The sequence below is a fragment of the Puma concolor genome, chromosome B4 (assembly GCF_028749965.1).
Source record: "Puma concolor isolate L17-30 chromosome B4, mPumCon1.1.hap2, whole genome shotgun sequence".
Taxonomy (NCBI): Eukaryota; Metazoa; Chordata; class Mammalia; order Carnivora; family Felidae; genus Puma; species Puma concolor.
The window spans coordinates 130,573,511-130,588,392 of NC_141673.1; the positions used below are offsets into that span (position 1 = coordinate 130,573,511).

Here is a 14,882-nt window from a genome sequence, read left to right on the forward strand (position 1 = left end):
ATGTGAAAGGCCTATTGGGAGACAGCATACTCAGAGAAAGTTCTGTGGGGTGTGGAAAATACAGCAGCTCGTATGCCCAGGATGGGTGCTCCAGAAGGGAGCTCAGCTCAGGCTGGTGTGTGGTGTGGGAAGGTGGGTCAAGGAAGGTTTTCAGGGGGAGGACACAGGAAGGCTGGGTCTTGAAGGGTGGGTCAGCCTTCACTTGGTGAGGAAGGAGGGGAAGGACATTCTACAGAGGAAGCAATATGAGCTAAGTCACGGAGGTTTGAAACAACATGACCCCGTGGGGCATTATCTGCATCTCAGGTGTGACCTTGGCACCCAGGCCTTCTGTTTCCAGATCCCATGTTCTAGTCGGGTGGGAATTTATTCCACCTTTCTGGAAGAAGTCGATCCAGTCATTTGGTTTTGGAAACTTTCCCCCCATTATGTTCTGTCCTTACTCAGAGAAGAGTAACCAAAACCGAAAGGTAAAGGTAATGGGAAAAAAAGAAAATGTTTTTCTAGGTGGAGATCTTTAGGAGGGAAAAGAGCCAGAGTTCCCCAGGTGGACGCTCTTCAGAAGCAGATTCAAATGCCCTCTCTCGAGCCACGGCCATGGGCTTCATTGAGAGAGGGATTTTGTGCAAAAGGTGCAGCCTGAACGAAGTCTTCAAGTGGAGGTGGAAACCTCTGGCGTGTTGCCTGCCTTGCATTTGTTGGAAGCAAGCAGAAGCTTGGAAGAGCGAACATTTTATTGCCCTGAGTCAGGCAACGTTTGTCTCACTTTATCCACAGAGTGAGTCCAGCCTTTCACACATGCGCGTGTACCATAAACGTGTTCCATAGCATCAGGCACCTTAGGGAGGTTTTGTGTATCAGTTGGGTCTATTCAACACGAGCTTCCTGCATAACTGTGATTATAGGGCGCTGTCCTCCAGGCTGGTACACTGAGATTGGGTCATGAGAGGGGAGGAAAAGGTGGACCCCTCTGCTCATACGTGCTCTGTGGCTTTGCCTCACTCTGCAAAGCCCACTGTCCTCAGCGGGGCCTCCCAGGCCCTTCCCTCATCCCTTTCTCCTCAGAGGACCCCAACATGTTAGATTTGTTCCCACCACAGGGCCTTTGCACGTGCTGGCCGCACTGCTTGGAACATGATTCCCCTTCTCTTTGCTAAGTTGAGTCTTCCTGTTTTTCAAGTCTCACTGAAACGCCAGGCAGTGCTTCTGAGATCCCAGACTCCGTCAGGTCCTTACATGTTCTCGTTACTCATGATCCTTGTACCGTAGGTGTTGGGTCCTAATACCATCCCGATTAGTAATTCTGCAATTAATTGGAAGAGCGGTTGTCTGTCTCCCTACGAGAATATAATCGTGAGGGGAATAGGGATCATGTCTATTTGGGTCACTGCTGCATCTGCAGTCCCTTTTTCAGAGAAGGTGATTAATTAATATTTACAAAAAGGAAGACGAAAGGGAGAGAGAGAGAGAAGGAAGAAGCACACAAGTGTCTCCATTTGTGTGTCATCAGATGTCTCTGTGGTTCGCTGTTTAGAATGGCTTTAACGAGGTGTAATTGACATGCAATAAACACACGTTAAAGAGTACAGTTTGATAAGTTTTGACATGTGGCTGCACCCATGAAACCATCACATCAAGATAGTGCACATGTCCGTCATTCCCAAAAGTTTCCTCTTGCCCCCCTAAGAGCCCTCCCTCCCACCTCCCGGGCAACCAGCAATGCACCGTCTGTCACTGGAGATCGGTTTGCACCTCCTGGAGTTTTATAAAGACATAAAGTCCTTTTATGTGGCGTCTTCCACCCAGCGTCATTATTTTGAGATTCATCCATGCTGCTGTATGTCAACAGCTCACTGTCTTTATTGGGGCAGAGTATTCTGTTCTGTAACTATATGATGCTCATTCCCCTGTTGGTTTACATTTGGGTTATTCCCGGTTTTGAGCTGTTGCACGTAAAGTGTCTGTGCATCTGTCTGTGAAGGTCTTGGCGTGGCTATAGCTTTCCTTTTTCTCAGGTAAATACCTAGGATCAGAATGTCATGGTGGGTGTAAGTTTCATTTCTTTTTAAAGCTTATTTAATAATTTTCGGAGAGACAGAGACAGCGTGAGCAGGGGAGAGGCAGAGAGAGAGGGAAAGAGAATCCCAAGCAGGCTCCGTGCTGTCAGCACAGAGCCCGACGTGGGGCTTGAACGTGAAACCACTAGGTCATGACCTGCACCGAAACCGAGAGTCGGAGGCTTAACTCACTGAGCCACCCAGGCGCCCCTCGTTTTTAAAGAAATGGTCTGTGATTCACTTCTCACCCCGTTCTACTTCTAGCAAGATATTGTGAAGTTTGCTCACGCTTTCTAAAGTGGGTTTTGAGTCCTTCGGGGAAGGAAGCACTGAGGAGTGTGGTGGTGTTACATAAGGGAATTCAGAACGAAAGAGAGAGAGAATGATTACATCTTCATTTCAGCACCAGCGAGGAAATGGATAGCCGGTCGCGAACCCCGACTTTCTGATTGCCATTCCCCTCCTTCATGTCACACAGTATCTGCCGCTGACTCAGTACTTCCCAGATAATTCCTGAAGGTTCTCCAAATATTGAAAACTTGGGAGGGAGGTGAAGGTCTGCATTGATCTGTGATCCAGCCGTTCTAAGGCACACACACCTGTGTCACAAGAAGTTTCTGCAGACTCCAAAGTCCTAACCAATTTGTCTCTCTCCTCCTCAGGGGACACTTAAACTGGCTTCAACTAGATCGAAGAGTATTGGAACACGACTTCCCCAAAAAGTCGGGACCAGTGGTTTTGTACTTCTGTGTCAGGTAGGTGTTCATCCCCAACCTTTTGCTTCTTTTTTTCTTTGTCCAGAAAAGTCTGGGAGGGCAACATGGTTACAAGAAAGGGGAATCAAGTCCTGGTCCATTGCCAACGACAGAGGTTCCGATATAGCTGCATTCCCAGGAGACGTGACCACAGGGCATGAGTGTCCAAGGCATGTCAGTGTCTGTGCACGAACACACGTGTTTGTGCTCTTGTGCTAGGATGCTTGTGTGGAATGAAGATAAGAGCCTTTTTTTTTTTTTTTGCTTTTTTTTTTGTGGAGGAGGGGGTGTATATCTTAAATGAGACTGAGCCTCCTATAACCACACACCCTTAGATTATTATTGTTTTCGGCGGTAGTCACTTGGAGCGACATCACAAATGTCTGTCTCTTCTTCCCTTTTATCACATGTGGCACCTGGCCTCTTGAAACTTGCCTAGTTTATCCCAAGTAGGAATAGTTGCAATGCAGCCGCTCAGTGCGTTCCCCGCGAAGGGAAGATATGGCCTGATAAATTACCAGAAACAATGGGCATTTTCTGTTTGCTATTCTATTGTAAAATAGATTTCTGTTCGCTAATCTATTTTATTTGGGGACTGCAGAGAATATGATTTGCTTCTCATGGTTAACATTTGCAAACGTCTTTTTTTGAGAGAGACAGAGAAGGCACAGGTGAGCAAGGCCGAAGAGAGAGAGGGAAAGAGAATCCCACGAGGGGCAGAGAGAGCAGAGAGAGAGAGAGAGAGAGAGAGAGAGAGAGAGAGGGAAGCAGGGCTCATGCTCCCCTGAAGTGGGGCTTGAGCTCACCCGATGCAGGACTTGAACCCACGAACAGTGAGATCATGACCTGAGCTGAAGTAGGACGCTTAACTGACCAAGCCTTCCGGGCACCCCAACATTTGCAAATGTCTTAGGAGGTCAGCTGGACTTCTCACCTTCATTTGCAGAAGGTTTTGGCAAGTCAGAGAGGGGGCCTTGTCACAGGTTCAAGGGCAGAGCCGGGATCTGAACGTCCAGATCCAGCAGGAGCACCCAGTCCTTGGAGCCACCAGGCAGTTTCTGTGCAGAACCTTCATTGCGTATAACTGCAGAGGCATTTGATCTTGAATGTCTCCATCTTCCAGTGAATACTTAACACTCCTGCCCAGTACATCTACCCCGTTCTTATAAAATACGTTCACAGAAGTTCAAGAGCAGGACACAAACGGTTCACGGTTCAGTTCTTCCTCAAGAGCATGGTCAGGGATGCCCTTTCAGACATAGCTCTCCCGATACTGCAGAAGGCATCGGAGAGCCTAAATAAGAGTTAAAGGGCCCGTTTAACAGGCGGGAATATGTATCTTTACCTCAGCGGGGGGAGCACATTTAAACTTGGGTTTAATGCCCTTTTCACTTGTTTAATAGCTGCAAACATATCACAGCAAATCTTGGCCGTTTCCATTACTGATGGGCGTGCTCTTGAGGTCACGGTCTATTTGATGGTGGCCCACATTTTCTCAGATAAATGGAAGAGTAACAGTAACAGTGCCACCAAAAGGGAGGCAGCATCAGGCAAAGCTCAGTTGAATTTAAGCGTTTCATTCACCTGTAATCAAAGGTGGGTGAGTACCCTGGCCGTATATCAGGATGTCTCCTCCTTCCCGCCGCTTTTTCCCCAACATTAACCAGGAAGAGAGAATCCTGGGCTGCTTGCATATTAGCTCTTTTTTGGAAGGGTCTGTCATGAGCTGAGTTATCGGTGGGTTTGGGGAACTGATCCTTGGAGGAGAGCTTGGGGCGCCATGAGATTGCCCAAGTGACACGTTTTCCACTGAGGATACCTGGGCTCTCCAGGCTGACTTCTGTCTGTGAAACCAGCTGCACACAGGAGAGCCACGGAGGTAGATTCCGTGCTAACCCTACGGAGAACCAAGAATGGACCCATTTTCCTACTTGACCGCAGCAGGCACCTGGCAGAACACTCCCGGGGAAAAGCTCTCCAAGTCCCCATTTAGGGCCAGACCCCCAGCAGAATGCTGCCCACAAGCTGAGCTCCTTCTGCGGCTCAGCACAAAAGCTGCTCTTTGTGGAGAACCTCCACTGTCTATGTCCAGGTACTTCTTGGCCACCCAAGGGCTTCACACTCAGCAGGTCCAAAGCCAAACTCATCATCTTGACCTCCCCAGGCCTTCCGTGGTGCCTCGCAGCTTTGACCTCGTCTTCCATTCAGTCCTATAGGCTTTAACCTTGAAGTCTTTCCTGTTCCTCAAATTCTTCTGTGCGTTAATCCCCCCTGCTGCTTCCATCCCCCGTCCTGTCCTCTCCTCTTTATTACCCAAACTCAGTCCCTCGAACTATTGCAGCCACCTCCCGGGGTGGCTGTCACCTTGGCACCAGTCCCAGAAGATCCTGGCTCCCAGACCCCGCTATCCGGAGGCCTCACTTTTCCGCTAGCTCAGCAACATAGCAGCAAAACACCAACCGTCTGTTTCCTCCAAGAGAGGAGGCGGGGTTCATTCCTGCAGGTGAATGCGCATTTATACTTGGATGCCTGGGAAGGATTCCCAGCTTAGGACTCGGTGCCTTTCCAGGGGTGCCCACAGGCTATCTTCTCCAAAGGAGTGATATGAAAAATTATCCTCATAAAAGACTCAGACCTTGGACTATGCCAGAGTCCATAAAGGGGCTCATGTCCAGCTGGGCGATTTCCCTGTGTGCCCGCACTGACCTTTCTCAACAAGAGTGCGCCCGCTGGAGCCCCAGCCGTCAGTACACGTCAGTACGTGTGCATGCCTGCGGGCGATCTCTCCAGCCACTCCTGGCCTTTCTCCTTTTGTTTAAACATCTATTGATTACATCTCTAGAATACGTCTTCCGTCAGCCTTCATGGAAAAGAATAAAAGCACCCAATAAAAGACCACGGAAAAGTAAGCCAAGATTTAGGAATTCATCCAGTGGAAATATTAACCCTGCACCACTTGGGATCTCAGTTTGGGCCGCCATCCCAGCATGGCTTATTATTTGGCAATTATATGTCCTTTTGCTGTAATGCATATTTAAAACATCTGTGAGAGAAAGGGCGGAATTATCACCTCCGTTCAACCGATTGTGAAAACTGAGACCCAAATGGATTAAATAACGTGAATCTGAACTCAGAGAATTCTGCTTCATCCTCTGAGCATGTCCTTCTGGCAGGGCCTGAAGCTGGTATCCTGCTGCTATAGGGTCTCAGAATGGCAGGACAGAGGACTAAGAATCCGCCTTCATTGACCCGCGATTTAGCCTAGAAAGGACCTCGACCCTTGTCCTCCTCCGTCAGATCGCCAGGAGTGCTGATCACTGGGGCTTCTGAGCCTTAATAATTACCTAAGAAGGAAAAAGGTCAGAGGGAGGGGAAGTGTCCATTATTAAACACCTATGCGTTATTCCGGATGATGGTACATCTTCACAGCCCATGAGTGTTATTACTCCTAAAGACCGGGAAGTAGGGTTCAACGTGCTGATTCTCCCTCCCAATGTGGCTGGTCAGTTATCAGCTCTGTGCTGACTCCAAACCTGGGCCCCTCCCCCCCACACCATGCTGCCTCTCTCTCCACACGGGAGAAGCAACCCCGTGATTGCTTATCAGAGAGTCTATCAGGGCCACAGGCCCTGGGGTCAGGATCAATGACCTTGGTCCACCTCGCGTTCCACACTTGGCTGGGGCTTCAGAACCAGGGTCCATCTGCACAGATGGCGTCCGAGCTGGACGCACCCCCACTGGGTGAGAGGGCGCAGAGAGCAGCCCTGACATTGCAGATCTAGCCCTGTTGAACTCCCGAGTGTCCGTGGCAGGGTGACGGGAGGACGTTGGCCAGTAGCGGGTTAGTGGCGGGCTGGAATCTCCACATTGACGGAAGAAGGGGCATTGTAGACGGTAAAACAGGAGTTTGCCGAAGCTGAGATGTGTGCCCTTCGTCCCGCTTGAGAAACTCCTCTGCCATTTGCTCACCAGGGCGAGCTCCTGGGGGAAGGCGTTCTGTCCTGCACTGTGCTCTTTCCTCCCCTGTAAAGAGGACGTCACAGTCCCAGTGGCACCCTGAGCCGCATCGCTGTGGGGCCGGGGGGCCAAAACCCACTCTCATTCCAGCTGCGGAGAGGGAGTGAGCTTCCCCCTTTGGGGATGCCGTGCCGCACGCCGACCATTGGCAGTGGGTTCAGTTACTGGGGCACGGATGCCCACCCGGCACTTACGCTGTCGTGGGCGCTGTCTTAGGAGCTGAGGGTAGAGTGATGAGCGAAGCAGACAAGCCCCTCCCCTCGTGCACCTGCACAGCGATTTCCCCACATGCCCAGGCCCTCACCGTCCTGCCTGTCCTCATCCCTGCCAGTTCAGCCCAAACCCTGTTATGCACCACTGCAACCTCTCCCTCGCCCGGGACCTCCCTTTGCTGCTGGTCACGTGCGCGCACACACGCACACACACACACACACACACACACGCACGCCCTCGTGTGCACATGCACACACACGCACGAAGCAGTGGGCGGGGTGGGGGGGTGCGGGGATTGGTTCAATCCCATGTGTCTTTTATCTCTACCCCTGAGCTGCTGAGTGTGGTCTGGGGAGGGGGACCACACAACTGCAAGTTGGTGCAAGATTGCTTGTGACCAGCCTCACACAGACTGGCACTGTTTCTGTCACTTGTGCCTGCGCAGGGCCCTCTACGTTGCCCTCTATGGCTTTTCCTCTTGCCACAGACTCCAAACCAGAAGCTCACCCCTTGGCTCCAAGAAGGCGACTTGGCCTGTGATTTTGTGGAGAAAACAAAAGCTGGCTCAAGGGAGCTTCATCGACTTCCTGCTCCCTTACTTCCGCCATCTTTGCGGCCTCCTTCCTCACCCACTGCAGACATGCTCCTGCACGCGCACCCCCTCGGAGGAAGACGGACCCTTATCCCAGCATCCGAGGCATGTGCTCCAGTTCTGGCCCCTTCCCATGACCTTGACTCTTTCCCCTGACAAAATACCCTCCCTGACTTGCATCCTCCGTCAGCTGCGGCCCCCTTACTTCCACTCCTGTCCACAGCAAAGGTCCGGAAGGATAGGTCTGCCCTTGTCTGCTGTCTCCACGTCCACTGGCTTCTCGGTTGGTGGCTCCCACCGCCATGGTCATTGGGAGGTGTCTAGGCCCCAGATTCCATGGGTGCTCCTCTGCCTGAATCGATGACGTCTTCATCTGTGTGACCCCAAACTCACTCCTCTTTCCGTGGCACCTCCTCGTCTGTGTAATTGGCTTTACCAACACCCGGCGGGAAACTCCTCACTCTCACCGGCGTCCTTGCCTTCCTTTATTCACAAATTCCTCTCACTTCTTTGTCTTAAATAGGTCTCATACCCACCACTAAACCTCTCCTGGTGGCAGCCCCTTCCAGTCTCCTATGCATTACCACTGAATATCTTTCCAGAATTCTCATCTGACTCCCTACTCAGAATTTTCCTGGCCTCCCGTTATCATGCTGCTGCCATTCAACAATGTCAACAATGTCATATTCAACATTCAACTACAGACCAGTGGTTAGGACCATGAGACAAGCTCCGCAGATTTGAGAACAATGAGCCTCTGACCGTATTCACCAGGCAAGCTTAAGAAATAGGCCAAGAAAAGTTATAGGAAAAATATCCCTACACACCCAAGGAAATCTCCCTGTATTTTTGTGGGAACACGTTTGTGCTCAGAATGATTACTCCGTGTCTGGGCTGTTTTTTTTTTAATTGTGTATTCTTCACCCAAGCGTCCCTGCAACTCCGATCACCCACGCTGTTTGTAGGAAAATAAACCGAGATTAGGTTTGTCTCCTCAAACCGAGTTTCACAAACAATAAACTGAACTGAGCACAAAAGAGAGAGAGAGAGAGAGAGAGGATCCCAGGAAGCTTGAATCTGGGAGAGGGGATTTTACAGCCAAGTTTATGGCCTGATGGTTGGTGTCTTTCCTGGCTGGTTGAGACAAGCAACTCCTGTTTCTTGTCACCATAGTAACAATGATGGTATGGATCTAAAATGAGGTGCCTGCTAAGCAGAACTTGCTAGATCAGGTCTTTAAGGAAGCGCCCCCCTCCCTCCCCGCCCCAGTTGAGATTTTAGACCTGTTCAGATCCTAAATATCAGAGATATTTGGCCCCAGAAACTCACAACAGTATCAATTATCCTTTTCATTGTGATCGCTCCTTTTTGCTACTAAAAGTCAGCATTCCAAATGTGACATTTGTGTGTGCGTTAGGAAATGAAATAAAATCAGTGGTCCATTTAACTAACACATGCTGTAAATATTCGGTGATTCCCAAGTGGCAAAGGGAGGATGTGAGAAGGAAGAGGAGGAGCTGGGGGTGGGGGGGGCGGGCAGAGGAGGAAACCTGACTGAGATCCTGTGGTTGGACCCCATTCAAGCTGCCACGGTCTGAGGCGTCCACATGTTAAAGGGGACAAGACTCCCCAAGGCTTCAGAACCTCTTGATTATTGTGTATGCCCAAACACAGAATAGCATAGCACACATTTATCCTAGTTCAGACCCTCCGATGAAACAGCTCAGGTCTGCATCTTCTGGGCCAGGTTGGGTATGACGTTGCTTATGGAATTCGGGGAACAGACTCATCAAAGGTTGGCCCTTTGACTCAAAAAAAAAAGACCTAAGATTCAGTACTGCTAAATGTGCTGAAGAACACGTTTTCATGTGTAAGTTTTATTATTACTCAGATACAGTGAGGCCGGCACATCAGGGGTAGAGGAAGGAAGACGGCCATTGGAAAGATAGTTTGCTGCTCACAGTTCCCAAGACGGGGGAGCAGGCCACACCAGACAGGGCTGCAGGGCCGCACAGGGAGAGCCAGCGCTGGTCAGGAGGCAGAGGGGGGGGTGGGGGGTGGGCAAGAGCCTTTGTTTTGTGGTTTCTCCAGGAAGGAATGGGTGAGGCAGGGTAAGCAGGTTTAGCACTGGCTACTTGGAATAATTTCAGTGGGCTTTGGGGCCTGGGGGCTGTCCAGAGTTGTCTGGCCCTGGCCCTGGGGTGATTAGGGCAGGAGCTTAGTGCCCTGGGGTGTGAGCACTCCACAGAGGAGCAGGAAGGGTGTGTGAGTGTGGATTGGTCTGAAAGGTGAGCTCGCATCTCTAGGAACCGGTCAACCCCAGGAGGGGCTGTCCCTCCAGAGCCACCAAGGTCCCAGAAGTCTGAGCACCAAAAACCCTTGGTTAATACAGAGCCAGGCTTGGAATTGTCTGCGGAGACCCTGTCAAATCTACAAGAAAGCCTTCAGTTCCCTGGGTTTACCCAGAGACCCGGAATTTTCTTTGTGAACCAAGTCTTGAAGGAAGCACCCCCCCCCCCCCCCCCAATTCCCCGCACTGGTAGTTAAAGAAATGCAACATCGCCACCTACTGCCAGAAAGGAGGATCTCTCCTGAAAATCAAAAGGAACAGAACTGGTTTAAAAAAAAAAAAAATCCCTACTTTGTACCCAAACCATCAGTGTTTCCTGCTTCCCCAGAAGTTTCTTCTCCCTGTGCTCCCGCAGTTTGCCCTGAGCCTGGATTGAGATGTCCGAGGTCTGTTTTTCTCTGGGCATTTTGACTCGCAAGGCTTCCCTAGCACAGATGGCAAGTTCAGGATGAGTCAAATATCCAGGGTTACGGAATAATAATATGACAGGCCCGGGGCTCACAGTGCTTTCCAGGCTGTTTCTCGGTGATAAAGGTTAACAGGAAGCTGCTTTCCAGTTTCTGTCAAGAGGAGGTGGTTTATTTTCCTCATCTCAGAGTATATCGTTATTTCCTCTGCCTTCCTGCCCTTTGTACAGCCAGACAGCGGAGAACTCGGCGCAAACGAATGCTGTCGCAGAGAACAGGATTGGCCCTCTCCTCTCCACTTTCCGTTGCTAGAGAGAGTCGGGTGGGGGGGAGCATTGTGTTTTTCTCATACACTCTTGAGAAAATTGTCAGGGTGAGGGGGGCAGTTAGTGAATGTCTTCACTTCTTAGTTCTCAAGAATTAAAAGCAATAAAGACATAAGGCATTTTGTCGGAAATTACATTCTTTCAGACCCCATAGATTTAGACTCACAATTATTACGGCAGGTCTGAGGTCACTCACTGTCAGACTCAAGAAACCTCTGCTGTTGTTCTGACTTTAAGATTTAAGGTGATCAGCAGCTTGCTTGTACAACTTCCCATGTTGTCAGTGAGCAAAGGGCAGAGGGGCAAGGCCTGGGGTGGAATGTCAGTGCCCCCCGGGGGCGGGGGGTGGATTTCCGGATGCCCAGGAATTGGTTATTTCTGAGGGCCTTCATTGTTCATTGCCCAGCTCACTGTCCCGTCCTGGAAACTCCACTCATCTGCGAGTGGGGAGAAGTGAACTTGAAAGCAGGGTCTTTGGCCTACACTTACTTACTAAGCCCCTGTGTGTGTGCCAGGCGCTGTATTAGTGCTGGAGATGCAAAAAAAAAAAAAAAAAAAAAAACGAGTGGGACTGGGGCCTGGCTCTCCAGGAGGCAGTAGCAGCCTAGAAAGAAGACGCCCGAGGGAACAGAAAAGTATGGCCTGCGGCAGCACCACGAGCAGAGGTGGAGCCCTTCCCCGAGGGCATCTGCGGAGTCCCTGAAAACAAGGTGTTCTGGAGTGAGGGCAGAAGGGAGCAGGGGTGGGTTGGGGTGTGGAGGGCGGTGCTTTCTGGGGTGAGAGTGGGTAGCTTGAACAAAACAAGCTTCTTCTGTAACGTGCCATGCCTGCAAATTGGCCTCCCTCCCTTCCTCCCCTCTCCCTTTCCTTCCTTCCTTCCTTTCTTCTAATTTTGCTGTTGACCCTTCACAACAAATGTGGATTTTTTTTTTTTATTAAATCAAATTTAACTTATTTTGCTTTAAGACATAGAGTTTGTGGGACGCCTGAGTGGCTCAATCAGTTGAACGCCCAGACTCTTGATGTCGTCTCCGGTCATGATCTGGGGGTCGTGGGATCGAGCCCCGACATCGGGCTCTGTGCTCAGTGTGGAGCCTGCTTGGGATTCTGTCTGTCTCTCCCTCTGCCCCTCTCCCCTGCTTGCACGCATGTGCTCTCTCTCTGAAATAAAAATAAATAAAATAAAACAAAATAAAATAAAATAAAATAAAATAAAATAAAATAAAATAAATAAAAATAAATAAAATTTAAGAAAGACTTAGAGTTTGCTGCTTCATTTCAACTCTCTGCTAGTGGAGAAGCGAAAGTTTGCCTTCCTCCCAGGCCGCAGCAGACCCTTCGCCGAGACCTCCATGACCTCAAATACCTGCTCCAAGAGCAGGAGGCAAGGTGCTTTCTTTTTTTTCCTCTTCTTCTCTTTTTTTTTTCTTTCAGGGAGAGAGCAGGTGGTAGAGACCCACCAGCCTACTCATTCCCAGGCTTTGCAAGAATGGGGGCCATACTGTCCTCTCCAAACATTTTATAGACTCTCACTTGGTGGTCATCGTGTTAATACTGATTGAACGTATCCGCTAATATCAGAAGTTACTCTGGAATCACTCACAAACCAAAGTGATCGGCCTGGTGTTAATCATGGCAGCCTCTGCACGTGTTGGAAAAATGGTAGAAGGCATTATTAGTCTACAGACAAGAGGTTGCCAACTGGTGGGCTGTGGGCTCATCCTTGCCTAGGGATGGGTTTTGTTTGCCTCGTACGGTGTTGGTTTGTTCTTTTGGCTGTTGTGGGAATCTGGAGGAGTTTCCAGCATCTGACCACGGTAGACTTCTTGGGTGGAGAACCGCTGACTGGGTCCTGCTATCTTCCATCACAGTCTGGAACACAGAAGCCCAGAGAAATTATGGGATCTGCCCTAAATCCTACAGTGCTGGGCCCAGGTCACTGGTCTCTGGATTTCCTCCCCAGGTTTCTTTCCATCACATTGTAACGCTGTTCTCGAACTTAGCACTTGTCTTCTCTTTTTGCCTTCTGCCATCTCGGGGTAGCCCCTGTTTCCAGGAGGCAAGGATCCAGTGCCCCACAGGAGCGGTCACCCCCACGCGGGGCCTGTTCCCCTGCAAGGCTCTGCATTCTGTCCCCCGCCTCCGTGAGCACAACAGCTATTCCCTGCACGCAGCTGGTCCTGAGACCAATACAAGTGCCTTATCTAATTAAGTAATTTAATGCACTCCAAAGTCGATGTGTAAAGGTGTAGTAAATGTATAAATAATTTCAGCATGTTTCATCGTGAAAAAAATCTATAAGCTTCATCTGGATAAAAATTCAATCTCATTTGGCTTAATGTGCATTAACATCAGAGTGTTCCCAACCCTTGCCTCAGCTCTCGGGATACACAGAAATCAAACCACACCTCACCGCCTTTGGGGAGACATAGTGTAACCATTTCAGAGAGAAGTAGGGCCCCCCTTCTTCAACTGAGCAGAAGAAATTATCTTTAAGAAATCCAACTCAACAATGATTAGCACAAAAAAAATAATATATTGAAAACAAATAATATTTTTTAATTGATTTTTAAAAATTATTTTAGAGAGAGAGATCGCGCACGGAGGGGAGAGGGGCAGGCAGGGAGAGGGAGAGAGAGAGAATTATAAGCAGATTCCACGCTCAGTGTGGAGCCCGATGCAGAGCTCAGTCCCATGACCCTGGGATCATGACCTGAACCGAAATCAAGAGTCAGATGCTCAACCGACTGAGGCACCCAGGTGCCCTGAAAACAAACAATATTATTTAAAAAATTGGAAGGCGGGTCAGGAAAAAGAAAGTAGATGGTCAGATTTAATCCGTACTCTCGGAAGCTGATGGCTGTCCCAGGTCCTTGAACCATGGTGAAGGTTGGCAGACATAGCTGTCCTAATGTGCTAGAAAGGGGCTTGAAACACTCTGCTTTCTTTCAGAAAGGAACCATGGGAAAACTGATCACACCTTTTTCTTTTCCATAGGGATTGGGAGTTCTGGTCCTCACATCCAATCCTGTAGCTCAGAAAACAGTCGATCTCAGTTGCTGCTTCTGTGGTTCACTTGCAGTCTTGTCTTTCAGGTTCTACATAGAAAGCATCTCGTACCTAAAGGATAATGCCACCATTGAGCTCTTCTTCCTGAATGCTAAGTCCTGTATCTACAAGGTAAGAACTTTTTCTTCCCATTCAGCTTTCCCCTGAAATCTGAGAGTAGCGTTTGGAGCTGGCAATCCCAAGTCGCTGCCCCGATGTGATTGTATTGATTAGTAGACATAATTTATAAGTGAATTAGTATAAATAAATGAGAACGTCATGGAAGTAATACTATCTGTTTAATAATGGGACTTGTCCGGATCCTGTCACTCTTTGGCTCCTTGGAGGTGTGCCTTCGTCCCTCAACCTGGCGACTGAGACAAAGGGGAGACGTGGACGGGGAGGGCAGATGCACAGGGTCCACGCGGATTGGTCTCCGAAGGATGAGTGGGCTGCTTATAACCAAATGCATGCACATTGACCGTTTTTAGATGTTCTGGCAACATCTCTCAGTGATGCAATTTGCATCAATCAGCACTTTAGGCTGGACAGATTTTTTTTTAAGGATGCTAAAATACACATAAAATTTATCATTGTAATTACTGGTAAGTATACAGTTCAGTGATATTAAGTCTGCTTACAGTGCCTTGCAACCATCGCCTCCATCCGTCTCCAGAACTCTTTGTATCTTGCAAAACTGAAACACCGTCCCCACTAAACGCTCACTCCCTGATCTACCCATCCCCCCCAGCCCCTGGCCATCACCATCCTACTTTCTGTCTCTATGAATTGGACTACTCTAGGGACGTCACATAAGACGATCCTATAGTGTTTGTTTTTCTGTGACTGGTGCATTTCACTCAGCAGTAGGACCTCAAGGTTTATCCACGTTATAGTACAGGTCAGAATTCCCTTTTTTCCTAAGGGTGAATAATATTCCGTTGTACGTATAGACCACATATTCTTCATCCATTCATCCGTCAATGGACACTTGGGTTGCTTACACCTTTGGGCTATTGTGTTTAATGCTGCTGTGAACATGGGCCTGTAAATATCTCTTCAAGTCCCTGCTTTTAGTTTTTTCGGGTGTGTACCCAAAAGTGGAACTGCTGGATCA

At 49.2% G+C, this 14,882-nt stretch overlaps 1 protein-coding gene across 10 annotated transcripts in view; it reads left to right on the plus strand.

Moving 5' to 3' along the window:
- The window catches only part of FRMD4A (FERM domain containing 4A), a 612,063-nt gene that overhangs the window by 475,863 nt on the left and 121,318 nt on the right, over nt 1-14,882 (plus strand). For all 10 annotated transcript variants that reach the window (XM_086714883.1, XM_086714885.1, XM_086714889.1 and 7 more), the window contains 2 exons: nt 2,720-2,812; nt 13,813-13,897. In XM_086714883.1, the coding sequence (XP_086571009.1) occupies nt 2,720-2,812; nt 13,813-13,897 (178 nt within the window). The remainder of the gene's footprint in view (nt 1-2,719; nt 2,813-13,812; nt 13,898-14,882) is intronic.